The 16117-nt window shown below is 35.2% G+C and overlaps 1 protein-coding gene across 1 annotated transcript; it reads left to right on the top strand.

Annotated features, from left to right (window-relative positions):
* The first annotated feature begins 1446 nt into the window (after positions 1-1446).
* LOC127543692 (serpin B6-like) lies at positions 1447-14820 on the top strand. Its single transcript, XM_051969931.1, has 7 exons — positions 1447-1564; positions 3549-3726; positions 4323-4460; positions 5153-5270; positions 8600-8742; positions 11668-11823; positions 14288-14820. Exons 2-7 carry the CDS (start codon positions 3556-3558, stop codon positions 14690-14692), a joined length of 1131 nt encoding a protein of 376 aa, XP_051825891.1. The 5' UTR covers positions 1447-1564; positions 3549-3555; the 3' UTR covers positions 14693-14820.
* The last annotated feature ends 1297 nt before the right edge of the window (positions 14821-16117 follow it).

The following is a 16117-nucleotide window of genomic DNA, read 5'->3' as shown; positions in this document are numbered from 1 at the left end:
AATCTAGAATAAGTGAGAGGGTTCCTAGGTATGTCATTGTCATTTCCCAGAATGGGGCTCATTTCTTTTGAAATCTGAGATATATTTGGTTAGTTGTACTCCATGAAAAGTGTTTCCTTATGCATTGACAAGCATCACTTTGTAACATCAGTCTGGGAGAAAAGAAAACATTTTAGTTTTTACTCTCTGGATTTCATTACAAAGAGTATTTGGATCTTGGTGGCTTTCATTTATTTTCACAATTGCCAATTTCATTCTAAGCAGTCAAGTTCAGTGTGGCCAAATAAGACAACATTTTGATCCATTTTATCTTTGAGGCTGGTGACTCACATGTGCTACTGAGAAAAGCCAATGAATATCTGTTGATTAATATCTCTGGCCCTCTCTTTCCTCTTTTGTATAAAAAAAGTTGGAATTCGGATAATCGTTTAGATCAGTGATTCTAACTCTAACTTCCTTGAAGTAGCCACTCTCATCTTAATTCTGTATTTTTAATTTCTCCATGCCCTCTTTCTAGTATGATCTTCCAAAACCTTGAAACCAAGTGAGTCAGCCTATAGGAATGAAAACATCTTTCTAAACTAAATGCCATTTCCTCTATGATGTCTCACTTTATTTTTCTCAAGTGAAAATTAGCTCTCATTACTATCCATTATTAGCAAGTAATTCATATGTTCCTTGGGCTTTTACTATATTCTTTGTATTATATTTAAAATATATGTGTATGTATACACATGTTTTTCTTCTTCTCCTTCTCTCTCTCTCTCTCTCTCTCTCTCTCTCTCTCTCTCTCTCTCTCTCTCTCTCTCTCTCTCTCTCTCTGCCCCCCCCAAATAGACTATATTATCTTAGAAAGCTTTAAGCTCTCACTCTTTTCACTTTTTTCCCGTGGACCACTTAAACTACAGGAAAAGAAGAGGTTTTAGGCAAATTGTTTAGCATGGTTTTCAGTCCGTTTTCCCCTCACGACCTCTATTTGTTCTTTCCTTTCTTCCTTCTTCCCTGGAGAATTATTCTTTCTAAATCCCAAGTTACCAGGAGAAGGTTTAGAAGTGCATGGACTGACTGAGGACAGGGATTGGGACCGGACCTCTTAATTTAGCGGTGTAGAAAATTTCCTATTTCAGTGAGGACTGGAACCTTCTCTGAAATTTACAGTCTAAGAGAGTTGCCTAAGACACTTGAGAAACGAAATGATTTTCCTAGCGTCACACAGGCAATATGGATCATAGCCACACTGGAATTCGAGCCTTCAGATATGAGGCGGCCGGGCTCCAACGGATCTTAATGCCACTTTAGTTCCCGGGGCACCAGATTTCCAGTATGCCCCAAGCCAGAAAATAGTTTAAAGAGTAGGAGTAAATTAGTTTCTGCCCGACTCCTCCCCCAGATCAAAAGGGCTTATCCCCAAATCTAGGAGGTGTGTCTCAGCCTTCTCGGAATCATCCCCTAGAGGGTAAACAGCTGGGCTTAAAAGCAGGACTTCTCTCTGGGTTTGTAAACCAGAGGGTGTGGAAGGAAACTATAGCTGCTACTCTTAAGGTCCGCTGTACAGCCCACACAGGTAGGAAGTGGAAGACTAAGCTACTCACGGATCTTCTCTGATTTTGTGGCTGAGTACTGGGAAAGCCCGAGCGTTGGAGCAGGATGGCCCCACTTTGTTAGAGGCGATGTTCAGAGGACGAAACGGGTCCTTGGTCTACCAAGCCCTCTCTCCTCCTTGGCCCTGAGATCAGGGCTGTCCACCTCGGGATTTGTGGAGCCTCGCTCCCTGACTTTGATCTTGTGTCTGGGTTTTGAAACTCGAAAGTCCTTGAGTCAGAGCTTGTAGCTTCTGACAGCGAGTACTTGTAGCTCGAACCCGGCATGGAAGCCTGGCAGAGGCAAGTAGGTTCTGAGCGCTCGCTTGGGAATGAGGATAGTTCTTTTTGCCACTTGCCGGCTTCTCCCGGCACTCTGGGGCACTTCTGGGCTTCCTAGTCTGTGTCTTCTGGGTTATGCATAGGGTTGTTGGAAAGCGGCTGGCGTAGATGCTCTTGACATTCTCTGAAGCTGGAGCTCTGCTGAGGTCTCTAGATCTAATGGTCTAACCCCCGTGCATAGCGAAACTGCGAAAACTGAACTGCAGTATCAACCCTGCTAACCTTGAGATTCAGGGCTGTTGGACCCCCAAAGTATATTCAGGTTATGGGGTGTGTCTTAAAAGAATTTGTAGGCATAGAATCAAGAGCAAGGATATTATTTATTTAACTGTTAAGAGAAGAATATATCCATAAAGATTTTTAGCGTTTAAAAGAGGGGAAGAAAAGTTTCCTAGTAGTAGGAAGAAGACGCCATTAAGGGGAAGACTCCTTAAATCGGAATTACGGCTGCTGGTGGGATAACCCTAGAAGGGAGTTAGCAAGTTAGTGAGGTACAGTTAAGGTCTTTTATAGAAAAAATATAACCTGGACTTTGACATCGTAATTTGTCAAGCTGATTAGATGCAGTAATGGTGGATTTATGATGATTTTGTCAATGCAAATGATTCAGCTAAAAAGTCTCCCGAGGCTGCAACCCGGGGGTGTTATAAACATGCACTTAAAGCCACTCAATTAAATCAAAATGTGTCTAAATAATCAGTGTTCCTCCCTCCTGCCTCGGGGAGCAATTTTAGATAGTAAAGTTCAGACTTTCTCAATCTTGCTGAGCTAGCAAAGGTCTAGATGATTCATACTTAGCACTTCCTTCTCCCCAATCAGTACTGCGATGGGAGGAGGAAAAGAAAGAAGACTTCCGAAGGCCTTGATGGGAACAGAAGCAAGTTTTTCCCAGCTATTACCTTCCAAGTTGTACTTGTCCTAGAAATGTGCAGAAAGAGTAAAGAAATGGGCAGAAGTCTCATTACACCATCTCTGCATGGGGGAGAGAAGGATGGGTTTCATTTGGAAACATTCATACAATTAAAAAATTGTCAGTAATCACAGAGGGATTCGAGATGAAGAGCCCAGAAGGACGGAATAATCTAGTCAAAATAACAAAGTTAGTTACTGGCAGATCCTGGACAGGGCTTGTTTAGGAGATCAGAAAGAAATCTTATTGGTTCTATTTCCACTTGGGAAACAAGAAATTGATGCAAAGTCTCTTGTTAACATCAAAGTATTTTCCAACTATGAGTCATAATGATAATAATAATCAGCAAAAATGAATTTATTGGCTTTTTTCCGGTGTTTATTTATATTTTTATTTTGTTCATTTAGAGAGGCAACTATTTAGAATGAGGAAGACCTCCATTAAAATCTTAGATCCTTATTAAGCTGTATGACTAAGGGTAATTTAGTTCACCTCTATTTACCTCAGTTTCCTTATCTTTTAAATGAGCAAAATAATAGCACCTCCCTTGCTGGGTTGCTTTGAAAGTAAAAAAGTAAAAAATTGATATATCAAGTGCTTTGTAAAGATGCATCATTGAAGATGATGTAGAGTCAAAAAGTAGTAGATGCATTAGATGCATACACACAGAAATGCCTCATTTTCATGTAATATGTTTCTTTGTCTTCTCATTCTAGGAGTTACATGATGGATGCGCTCTCTGATGCAATCAACACTTTTACTTTGAATGTTTTTAAAGAAATTACTGAAAAAGACAGCTCACAGAATGTGTTTTATTCTCCCTTGAGTCTCTATTGTGCCCTGACTATGGTCTTAGAGGGGGCCAAGGGAAATACTGCTGCACAGATACAACAGGTACTTGGGACTAAGAGAAAACTAATAAACAAAAAACAAAATAAAAAGCAACTAGACCAAACTATATGAAACTTTTTGTATTTCTCCAAAGCCACATCTCAAAGGAGCTGAACTTTTTCAATAGTGTAGACATAGAAAGTGAGGGAAAGTAAATACAATATGTGGGTGATCTGTCTAGTCTCTGTGGTATGGACAGTAGGCATTCAAGATAGAAATGTGCCTAAGGTTACTAATGCAGAATAATCTTACCTTTTTACCATGCTTGGAGGAATAACTATAAGGTCACTATTTGGGAAGGTACATGAGGAAGTGAGGAAGATCAAAATATGAAGTTCAGTAATGTCTAATAAATCTGTAAAGGTAGGTTAGACCCAGATGGTAAAGGGTTTTAAAAGCTGAACAAAAAAGATTGGTATTTCTTCCTAAATGCCTAAGGGGCTAATGGACCTTATAGAATTGGGTGATGTCCTCAACTTTTATTTTTAAGTACTTTCAGTCTCTGTGGATCTTTCAGTTGATTTTCCTTTGAAGGTTTATTTTTTGTTTTAAAAGAAAGGAAAATAGTACTGAAGTTGTACTTTTGTTGTTCTATATAGGTTCTTTCTTTAAACAAAGGTACAGATGTCCATCAAAGTTTCCAGTTTTTTCTTGAAGAAGCTAATAAATCTGGTGATCAGTGCCTGCTGAGAATTGCCAACAGACTTTTTGGAGAAAAGACTCATGATTTTATGTCAGTAAGTCTTGTCTATTATTTCTCCCTATATCAACTTATGGAAATCAGTGACATTTTCAAGTTAAAGAATGGCAAGAGTACCTCATCTGTCATGTATTAAAGATTCATTTGGAAGTATTTGAAAAAGTCAGCCCTGGAAACATAGTATTATTATTCATAATTTCAAAGAATTAATAGTAAGGTTCAGTGGACAAAGCATTTACCAGAATTCAAATCTCACCTCTGCTACTTGTTATCTGGACACATTTTCTCTCTGGGCCTCAGTTTCGCCTGTCTAAAAATGGAATAGGTTGGACTGATGTTTTCTAAAGTCTTTCAATTCAAGATCTGTGATCCTTTGAACCTATAGACAATGAATGTCTGGATTAAACATTTTTTCTGATAGTTTATTTTTAAATAGCAATTTGTTGATTTATTAGAGAACATTGCCACTTCATTAGTCTTCCTTTGGAACCCGGACCATAATCTTAGCTTTTTAAGTGACCTATTTGTGCTAATAAAATGTAAAAGTGTTTAACAAGCTTTGATTTCTAATACTTAAGTCATTAGATTCATTTAGTTAAAGACATAAAAGTTCATCCAAGTCAAACATAAAGATTGGAATCAATTTATGGTGCATTGCAATGCAGTGCATTGATGAAATTTAATTTTGGACTTGTGACATTTGATTGTCTTGTTTATCCTACTGTTTAGTCTTTTAAGGAATCCTGTCAAAAATTCTACCTTTCAAAAATGGAAGAACTTGACTTTGCTAATGCATCAGAGGAAGCAAGAAAACATATAAATAAGTGGGTAGAAGAAAAGACTGAAGGTAAAAAATCATGGGATTTCTTTTTAGTTATTTTAGAGATGGCAATTTGTGGTTTTGATAACTATTTTCCAAAATATAAAAAGGAGTCAATTCTAAGCATTAAAAAGTAGACAAAAATCTGTCCATTAAATATTATTTGATTTTATTTTTCTTTCCCCTGAATTTTAATGTCCTCAGTATCAAGAATATTTCTGAATGTTGTAATAAGCTACTAGGATGAATCATTTCCAATTACAATGCATTTCTTCATTTATTGAATGGCTAAAATAGCCATTCTACTGTTAGGAACTAAGACAAATTCTCCTTTTATGTTGCTTCCTAAAGTTTTCCATCCACCTCAAACAATGTTACCATATTCTTATTCAAGCCATGTAAAACCCTATTCCCCTGTCTTTCTGTGCCTTTTAAATATGTGCATTTACATGTATTCATGCTGTACACATTTTATTCTGATGACAATATTTAAATTGACTCAATTTCTTAGTAAACGCATTGTAAATTGGTTACTCGTTCAAAGCCATGTACTGTGTAGATTTTCACAGAATTATTTTTGTGATTGCCAAGTATTTATTTCAATATATGATATAGTACTAAGGAGGTTTAGCAATTTCTGGGAGGTGAAGCCAAGATGTCAGAATAGAGAAAACCCTCAATTTGTCATTTGAAACATATTCCTCTAAACAATTTTAAAAAATAAATTTTCATATCCTTTGATCACTTATCAGTTAGTTAGCAATAACTTGAATTCTCACAAATTTGACTCTGTTCTCTATATATTTAAGAAATGAAACCTTGAACTAAAATAGTGGCTGCAAAATTTTTTTCCCTGCTTTCTCCTTCATGTCTAATCTTGGCTGCATTGGTTTTGTTTGTGCAAAAGCTTTCCTTTAATGGAATCAAAATGATCTATTTTGCATCTAATAATATTCTCTATTTCTTGTTGGATCAGAAATTCTTTCCTTCTCCATAAATGTGACCGCTAAACTTGCTCTCTTAATTTGCTTTCAGTATATCACTTTCTATGTGGAAATCTTGTACCCATTTTGACCTTCTCTTGGTATAAGTTGTAAGATGGTGGTTTATACCTAGTTTCTGCCATACTATTTCCCAGTGTTCCCAGCAATTTCTCAAATAATGAGTTCTTATCCCAGAAACTAGAGCCTTTGAATTTATTAAACAATAGATTATTCTACTCATCAATTATTGTGTTTTGTGTCCCAAACTTTCTCCGTTGATCCGCCACTCTATTTCTTAGCCACTTCCAAATGGTTTTGATCACTGCTACTTTTTAATACAGTTTTAAGAATGATACTGCTAGTTGATCATCCTCTGTAATTTTTTTCATTAATTTCCTTGATATTCTTGACTTTTTCTTTTTCCAAATGAATTTTGTTATTGTTTTTTCTAGCTCTATAAACTAATTTTTAGCAGTTTGATTGGTATGGCATTGGTATGGTAATAGACTAATTTAGGTAGAATAGTCAGTGTTATTATATTAGTTCAGTCTAAGCATTAGCAATTTATATTTTTCCAATTGTTTGGATGTGACTTTACTTATATGAAAAGTATTTTGTAATTGTGTTCCTATATTTCTTGGGTTTGTCTTGGCATGAAGACTCCCCCAAATTTTATATTTTCTACAGTTATTTTAAGTGGAATTTATCTCTTGCTGCCGGGTTCTATTGCTAACATATTAAAAAGCCGATTATTTATGTGGGTTTGTTTTATGTCCTACAATTTTACTAAAATTATTAATTTTTTCAAGTACTTTTTAGGTGATTATCTAGAATTTTCTAAGTATATCTTCTTAACCTCTGCAAAGAGTTATAGTTATTCCCTTATTTCCTATTCCAATTATTTCTATTTCTTTTTCTTCTCTTACTACTCATGCGAACATTTTTAGTTCAGTATTGAACAATCGTGGTAATAATACGCATCCTTTTTTCACCCTGATGTAATTGAGAATGCTTCTAGTTTTTCCCCATTACATATACTACTTGATTTTAGATACATGCTGCTTATCATTTTAAGCAAAACTAAATTTGTTCCTTTGTTCCCTAGTGTTTTTAATAGAATGGATACTGTAATTTTTTCAAAAGCTATTTCTACATTGATTGAAATAATCATATGGATTCTGTTTATTCTGTTATTAATATGATCAATTATGCCAATAGTTTTCCTGATATTGAACCAGCCCTGTATTTCTGGTAAATTTCCCACTTGGTCAGAGTATATTATTCTGGTGATAGATTATTATGATCTCTTTGCTAATATTTTATTTAAAATTTTTGCATGCACATTTTCTAGGAAAAGTGGTCCATAATTTGCTTTCTTTGTTTTAGCTTTTCCAGGTTCAGGTATGAGTACCATATTTGTGCCATAAAAAGAATTTGGCAGGAATCCTTCTTTGCCTATTTTTTCAAATAGTTTATATAATATTGGAATTAATGGTTCATTAAATATAATTGATAGAATTCACGTGTGATTCCATCCAACCCTGGAGATCTTTTCTTACTTAGTGGAATTCAAAATTTTTAAAAATGAATATAAAAATATATTTGTAGGTAATCATGAAATATTTAGTGGAATAAATACGGAACTTTAGTTAACTAAATATGCAATAAGTCAGAATATGAATAAATATGAAATAAATATGGAAATTTAATAAAATAAATATAAAAACCATATATAAAGAAAAAGCAGCTACAACAACAACAAAAAAGACAAGGGCTGGAGTCAGAAAACCAGAATCCAAGATATGTCACTTATTAGTTATGTGTAATTGGAGTCTCCTCAGTTTTCTAAGATTCATTTTCTTTATTTATGCATGGGGGCTTATCCTAACATCAAAAACCTCATGGGATTTTTATGAGTCTCATGAGATGCTAGATGTTAACACATTTTGGAGTTGTAAAGAGAATTTTTCTTTAACACAGTGAAAGGAAGGATGATACATATTTGAAAATGGAAATTTTCTTACAAACTAACCATGGTATTTTTGTTACTACACTGGAAAAGATTTTAGTATATATTTTTCCTTGATAACATATAATGGATAGATCATTGTGGACTATATAACTATTAGCAGTTCTATGTAAAGGTGAATGATTGTACTTGAGTAAATTGTTACAATTGAAACTCTGGTTAGTGTATTTATTGATCGATCATATAATCAATGTTATGATAATGAGGAGGAGGAAGAGCACAAGGAGGAGGCTAGCTAGACTTGTTTAAAGTTTATAAAATGCTGTATATGTATTATCTCATTTGTTTTAGTTGCGATTACAGCTACATCTCCACTAACTTTAATCTATAATGTTTTAATTCAGGTAAGATTGTAGAACTACTAACTAATGGTTCTATTGATCAACTGACCTCTTTGGTGCTTGTGAATGCTATCTATTTCAAAGGAAAATGGCAAAATCAATTTGACAAACGTGCAACAAAAGAACAAATGTTCAAAATCAGCAAGGTAAGTGGAAATTTTGCACTGTCCTAGAATTCAATGGATAATTGGGACAATGGGAAAGAATCAACATGTTCCTTTTTTTCTTTAGATATAGATGAAAGACTAACAACACACTTAAACTCTTCTTTTTCTTTACTTAACTCTTCTTCATCTTTCTATCTTTTTCTTTCTCCCTTGGAAGGACTTTCCCTTCTATTTTCTGATATAATAAAGAAATCAAGCTTTCCAAAACAATCCTGATAGACTTTGTACAGAAAATGCCATCTGTGCCCAGAAAAAGAACTACGGAGATTGAATGTAATACAATATATACTATGTTCACTTTTTTTCTTTTGTTTTTTAATCTCTCCCATGGTTTTTCCCTTTTGCTCTGATTTTTCTCTCCCAACGTGATTCATAAAGCAATGTGTATTTAAAATAAATAAATTATTAAAAATGAAAAAAAGAAATAGCTTATTTATACAGTGCTGATAACTGAATACTTGTTTTTATTTTTTTGAAGTCTGGTTGTTTTAAGGCAAAGTCATTTGTGGTGCTATAGTTTATTAGAATTGCAAGTTCTCTGAAAGTATGATTTCTTCTATCAAGGTCAAAAAAAAAAGAATTCAATTCCACAGTTCAGTTTTTCTTCATTTCACTTGTTATACCACTTATTTTCCTTACCTCAAGACCTTACAATCTGGAAGACAGTTTCCTTGCTTTTCTGTGTGTTTACTTTCTTATAAAGTTGTCATGGTAAATCATGAAAGCAGAGAACATGCTCTCTTCTGTTTTTCAGTTTGGCAATAATTTTTACCTTGGTCACTGAGGATACATTGTGGGAAATTATTTATTAGCAAGGCAAACCTAAGAGAAGTATTAAGATCCTCTTTGGAGAGAGTTGTTATTTTCTTCATTGAAGCTATCTCTGTGTGATCTCTGATTTCCAAGTTACTCTTTCCTCAAGAGTCTTTTGATACTTCCTTAAAAAGAAATCTTTTGATCTAAGCTTAACATAGTTAATCAGTGGCCTGAGAAATCTACTTTCTTTTCTACCAGACTCTGAATGTAATTCTTTCCTTTTTCTTTCCTTAACTATACTTCCTCTCTGCATCCTCTTTATCCCCTTCTAGAGCTATTCTCTAGAAGGGATTTTTTTTCTATATATATTCAGACATAATAAAGAATTACATCATTGAGCTCAGAGACTAGAAAAGAATTTAACCTTTCATTTTATAGGAGAGACTGTAAGTGCAAAAGGTCTTAGGGGAGAGAGATTACTGTGACTTAATATCATCAAGTAATAAAATATGTAATAGGGTAGACTTTGTAGGAGGTTGATGTATATGAATATGTGTGTACCTATATATATCTGTATCTCTCTCTACATATATGTATATATTTGTTTGCATGCACATGTGCACACACATATGCATAAACACATATACAATAAACCTAGAGAAGGCATTATTGATCTGAATGCTTTTCTGTTAACTGTCAAGCAGCTGTTAAATACCTCATATTCCAAAGAAAACAAAGTTCTCTATCAACGTACTCTTATTTCAGAAACTTCACTGGTAATGACAAAAAGAGTTTTTAGACATTGGTTGATGATGAAATATGGTCCACAATAGCATTAAATCTTATTTATACATGTGGAAGTATCCCTAAGATTAATGTCTATTTTTTAAAAAAATTACATTATCATAGAGATGCCCTGGATATAGATTAACTCACAGAAAAAAGACATGTTAGTCTCAGGCATATTCCATAGATTCTATATCAAATGCTTTACTGTCTTAGGGATAAGGGAGGAAAGAGACAGAGGGAGAAATTTTGGAATTCAAAGTAGTATTTTAAAAAGAATATATAAAATTGTCTTATGTATAATTGCAAAACATAAAACATTGTTAGAAAAAATATTCTACAGTACAAAATTTAACAAAAAACAATCCCCCCACTAATTGCAATAATGTAAAATGTTCTAGAAACATATAGAACCTATATAGAAGATGTTGTGAGGAAAAATAAGAACTAGTTCCTTTTCTCTTCTTTCTCTAATAGTTATTACCTTAAAAAGGAGTACTTATGTGTAGGTAAGTCTTGTGTGTAGAAATAGTGTTTTTTGAGTGGGATAAAAGATTCCAAAGTTTGTTTTATATTTTTTTAAAAGTATAGCTCATCCATTTCTTGGTGACATATGAAATTCCTTTAACTCGTTTCATATATATATGTGTGTGTGTGTGTGTGTGTGTGTGTGTGTGTGTATTTAAACTAGTTTCATATCACCATCAGATCAGAAATAAATTTTTGATTTAATTTAAGTGAAACTTATTCACACTGAGGATTAACTAAATATTCAGTTGTAGACTTAGCTCAATTTTGAACCTTCCTTGTTCTTATAGGATGAAGGGGAAGAAGAGAACAGGGGAGCACTAATTGCTTGAATTAGGAGAAATCCCAAAGAAAGAAAAAGGAAACTTAGGCATTCTAGTCTTTTTTTTTTTTTTTTTGTCCTGAGGCAATTGGGGTTAAGTGACTTTCCCAGGGTCATACAACTAGACAATATGAAGTGTCTGAGGCTAGATTTGAACTCAGGTCTTCCTGACTTCAGGGTTGGTGCTCTATCCATTGCACCACCTAGCTGCCCCAGAGACTCTAGTCTTAGAGATATTTTTATTCATATATGCCTGCCAAGAGCAGTCACAGGAAAGAACAAAACTTCTATTTTTTCAATAGATGAGTTTAGCCCATTTCCTCTTAAGGAAACAAGCCCCAGACATGAAGGTATCACTCTGTGGACAATTTATACCTTCAGAGGATTTATAATCTAAAGACATGAGATAGGGGCATGCAAATATGTCATTTTTTTTAGACTGTTGTATTGATTTTATGTACCCCCTTCAATTGCCCCGGGATTCACTTTCATGTGCATTTATTTCTTTTTAGGACAAGCAGAAACCAGTACAAATGATGTTTCAGAAATCTACATTTCCCATGACGTACTTAAGAGAAGTGTTTACTAAGGTCCTAGTTCTACCCTATGTTGGAGGACAAATGGACATGGTCATTTTGCTTCCAGATGAGAACACAGATCTAAAAACGGTGAGAGCAATAATTGAACAATTGGAAAAAAAATATTGATTCAGAGCTGTAGGCATTACATCTAAATTTTGGTTTTAATTATTAAGTCCTTTAAAGTGAATCTTCTTGTCCTCGATGTCTAGATCACCGGAAGGTTACACCGATTTCTTTGTATGTGTTGTATCACAAATAGAGTATGGTAGAGAAGTTGAGGAGAAAGAATGGTATTCAGCTATAAGGTCTAACAGTGGAAGGTTATAGCAGCAGGACCCATCTAAAGCTAGAGGTAACCAGAGAACCTCTTTTAATATTTCATGGACTGGAATTATTACAGGAAAAGAGGAATTTAGGTGTTTTTTTTTTTTTTTTTTTTTCCCAGGTCCTTCTAGGGCATAGTGGGCAGGCACAGTAGAATGGAACCAGTTAAGCTAGAGATATGATGGGAAATCACTGTGACAGCAAGCACCGAGCAGCTTGCCTTTCTTTTATTGCTTCATTGGAGGAGAACTCCTATGTTAGTAACCCAGAGAGATTCATGACTGATTCTCAGTCTGGTCAAGATGAGCTTCTCTCATGACCAGAATCTATCCCAGTTTTGTAAATCCATAGTAAAAGTAAAGCCCAGCAGTAAGTAATGTTGATTGCAGAATTGCGAACTGAAAAGTCAGTATTTTGCCTACCCAGGAGATCTCAGAGCCAGTTTCCTCATCTGTAAAATGGGGGTAATCTCTGCCTGAAATAATTCAGTGAGTGGGTGGTTGTGAAAGGGTGAAGATGAAATGAGATTATGTGTGAAAGTGCTTTGAAGGCTACAGAGTGCTAGAGAAGTTTAAGATTAGAAGTGAAAAATGAAATGGGGAGGAGGAAGTGGGATTTCTGAGGTAAACTAAGATGGTGTGGAATCATTTAAGTGAGTAGGTTGTGGGATGGGGAAGGCAGAGGAAAAAGAGGCTATATTTGCAATCCATTCTTCAATTGATAAATGATCAAAAGATATGAATAGACTATTTTCAGATGAAGAAAATGAAACTATTTCTATTCATATGAAAAAATGCTCCAAGTCATTATTAATTAGAGAAATGCAAATTAAGACAACTCTGAAATACCACTACACACCTGTCAGATTGGCTAGGATGGCAGAAAAAAATAATGCTGAATGATGGAGGGGATGTGGGAAAAGAGGGACAAGGAAACATTATTGGTGGAATTGTGAACACATCCAGCCATTCTGGAGAGCGATTTGGAACTATGCTCAAAAAGTTATCAAACTATGCATACCCTTTGATCCAGCAGTGTTACTGCTGGGCTTTTATTCCAAAGAGATCTTAAAGAAGGCAAAGGGACCTATATGTGCAAGAATGTTCATGGCAGGTCTCTTTATAGTTGCAAGAAACTGGAAAATGAGTGGATGCCCATCAGTTGGAGAGAGGCTGAATAAATTGTGGTATGTGAATATTATGGAATATTATTATTCTGTAAGAAATGACCAGTAGGATGATTTCAGAAAGGCCTGGAGAAAGTTACATGAACTGATGCTGAGTGAAATGAGCAGGGCCAGGAGATCATTATATACTTCAACAACAATACTATATGATGATATATCATATCACTTCAACAATAAGATGAACCAAATCAGTTACATTTGTTCAATAATGAATAGAACCAGCTACACCCAGTTTAAGAAGTCTGGGAAATGAGTGTGAACCACTACATAACATTTCTAATCTCTCTGTTTTTGTCTGCTTGTATTTTTTATTTCCTTCATGGGTTAATTGTACATTATTTCAAAGTCCGACTCATCTTGTGCAGCAAAATAACTGTATGGATATGTATACATATCTTATATTTAACATATACTTTAACATATTTAGCATATATTGGCCAACCTGCCATCTGTGGGAGGGGCTGGAGGGAAAGAGGGGAAAAACTGGAACAAAAGGTTTTGCAATTGTCAATGCTGAAAAATTACCCATGCATATATCTTGTAAATAAAAAGCCATAATTTTTTAAAAAAAAGAAAGGCTATATTTGGAATCAGAGTCCAACACTTCCATTGGCATTCTGACTCAGCCTCTTATAACCTGTAGGATCTGAATCAACCTTTGTTTTCTCAATCTGTAAAATGGAGCATTCTTCTGGATGGTCTCTAAGGTCCCTTTCAGTTCTGAATCTAAGGTTCTCTGAAGGAAAATACAGAAAAGACAGGTATCAATCTCTAGAAGAATGGTGTGTGTGTGGGTGTGTGTGTTTGTGTGTGTGTGTGTGTGTGTGTCAGAGAGAGAGAGAGAGAGAGAGAGAGAGAGAGACAGACAGAAAGACAGACAGAAACAGAGAGAATGAATGTATGTTTAGCTTCATTCTGCATTTACCACTTTTATTAATTTTCAAGAAGAATAAAAGCTCCATAGAAGCATAGACTAATATTTATATAATTAAGTTAAACCCTTGGGAACTTCAAACATGCAACTTTTTTTTTCTTTTCTAGTTGGAAAAAAGTCTTACTTCTGAGAAATTAACAGACTGGTTAAAACCAGAGAGGATGAATAAAACTGAGGTGGATGTCTTCCTTCCCAGATTTAAGTTGGAGGAGAATTTAGACTTCGAATGCATTCTTCGAAAATTGGGCATGTCAGATGCCTTTGACAGATTCAAGGCTGACTTTTCTGGGATATCAGCTGGGAAGAAACTATTCCTATCCAAGGCTTTTCACAAGGCTTATGTGGAAGTTAATGAAGAAGGCACAGAAGCAGCTGCTGCCACTGCAGCAGTCATACAGTGGCGTTGTGCAAGAATCAATCCTCGATTTGTGGTTGATCGTCCTTTCCTTTTTCTTATTCGAGATAATAGCTCCAAAAACATTTTGTTTTTTGGCAAAGTGATCTCTCCATAAAGAGATAATTTATTCTTGATGGGGTCTTTACTCTCATTTTGTTTATCTGTATTTTACCCAGATTCTGATTTGCCCAATATAATTGCCATTATAATGCAAAAATAAAATTCTTTCTGAGAAATTCTCTACCTGTGATTGCCTTTTCTATTTGTGAATTTTTATCTTCTGAAAGGTGTAATTTGTAAAGTGTGTGCTTGGGACCCTCATTTGAGGGCATGAAAAGAAAAGGTAGGACTTGAAATCAACATTCCCTAGTGTATTTCATGATTAGTTTTTGTTAATGAAAGCACTGGCTTCTAATAGAGTCCCTTGCCTGTCCCCATAATTGCACCTCCCTCCCTCTGCCCACAGCCCAATTGCAGAAGACATTATCTATTAATTTATTTCCCCCCAAGCACAGTGCTTGTCTCCTGACCCCATCTTTCCTCTGACACTACATCCTTAATCTTTCTCTTCCATTGGTTACAAAAGGAAAACTAAATATTGCTATTTTCTGTTCCTTTGTCAATAAGGCAGAAACTCAGCTGCCCCCCTGCCCACATATATCCACTTTTTTTTTTTAAGAGAAAGATGTAGAAATTAAAATGAAATGGTAGGAGATCTGGGGAACAGGTTTCATAAAGTCACAAGGGAGGTCTCTGGGAATAAAACATTTTTGTGCTTCACCCACAAAGTAAACAAATCATACAATTACCACCTTAGTCCAGGCTTCTTTACCTATTGTAAACATAATTGTAATATCCTCTTCTTTGTGTCAAATATCTTCTTACTCCATTTCATCTCACATCCTGTTGCCAAAATATTGTCCTGAAAAAGTAGACCTGACCAAGTGACTGTCTTACTTCCCACAAATAACAATTTTCAAGAGATGAGTTTTTTTGGGTAAATTATAATCAATCAAATTAATGCTCTATCCCCTGCACCATCTACTGCCCTGAAGGTAGAGAAAATTAATCAAATTATTTTCAGGTCAATTGCTTTTTCTCACACTTTCTGACCCTTTAACCCAAACACAGCCCAAAGATGAAGGCCCTACTTTTAAGTGCTTTCTCTCTCTAGCTCTCTCTGCCCCACCTTGTGGGCTCCCATAAGTGGAAAATAACTCTTTGGACAGACTAAAGGCTGTCAAATGAGCCTTCCATAAATATTTCTGAAGGCCCTATCAAGGGAAATATTTTCAATTGGAACCTTCCAACCATCATTCTCTTTATCAAATGCCCAACACTTTCCAATGATACTGTCCCTAACCCTCTGCCTATTAGATTTGTTTCTTCTAAGCTCTGGTCTTTCAAATGGTGATCAAATGCTGTATCAACCAGCTTTTGCTGCTTAGACAAGGTCCTGGCCCCTTGAGTTCATCACACCTCCAAAGTGGGATCCTATGGGAACAGACTTGGCTCTACACCCCTTCCCAGCAAGGAACAG

This window comes from Antechinus flavipes, chromosome 1 (genome assembly GCF_016432865.1).
Source record: "Antechinus flavipes isolate AdamAnt ecotype Samford, QLD, Australia chromosome 1, AdamAnt_v2, whole genome shotgun sequence".
NCBI classification, from domain to species: domain Eukaryota; kingdom Metazoa; phylum Chordata; class Mammalia; order Dasyuromorphia; family Dasyuridae; genus Antechinus; species Antechinus flavipes.
Note: the sequence above shows the minus strand (reverse complement) of the source record. Positions and strands in the feature narration are given on the sequence as shown.

What these genes read in the sequence shown, in the direction of transcription:
- LOC127543692 (XM_051969931.1), top strand. Translation starts at nt 3,556, where the DNA reads ATGATGGATGCGCTCTCTGATGCAATCAACACTTTTACTTTGAATGTT. An exon ending in AGACTCATGATTTTATGTCA is followed by an intron (nt 4,461 to 5,152) that starts GTAAGTCTTGTC and finishes CCTACTGTTTAG; the next exon opens with TCTTTTAAGGAATCCTGTCA. An exon ending in GGTAGAAGAAAAGACTGAAG is followed by an intron (nt 5,271 to 8,599) that starts GTAAAAAATCAT and finishes GTTTTAATTCAG; the next exon opens with GTAAGATTGTAGAACTACTA.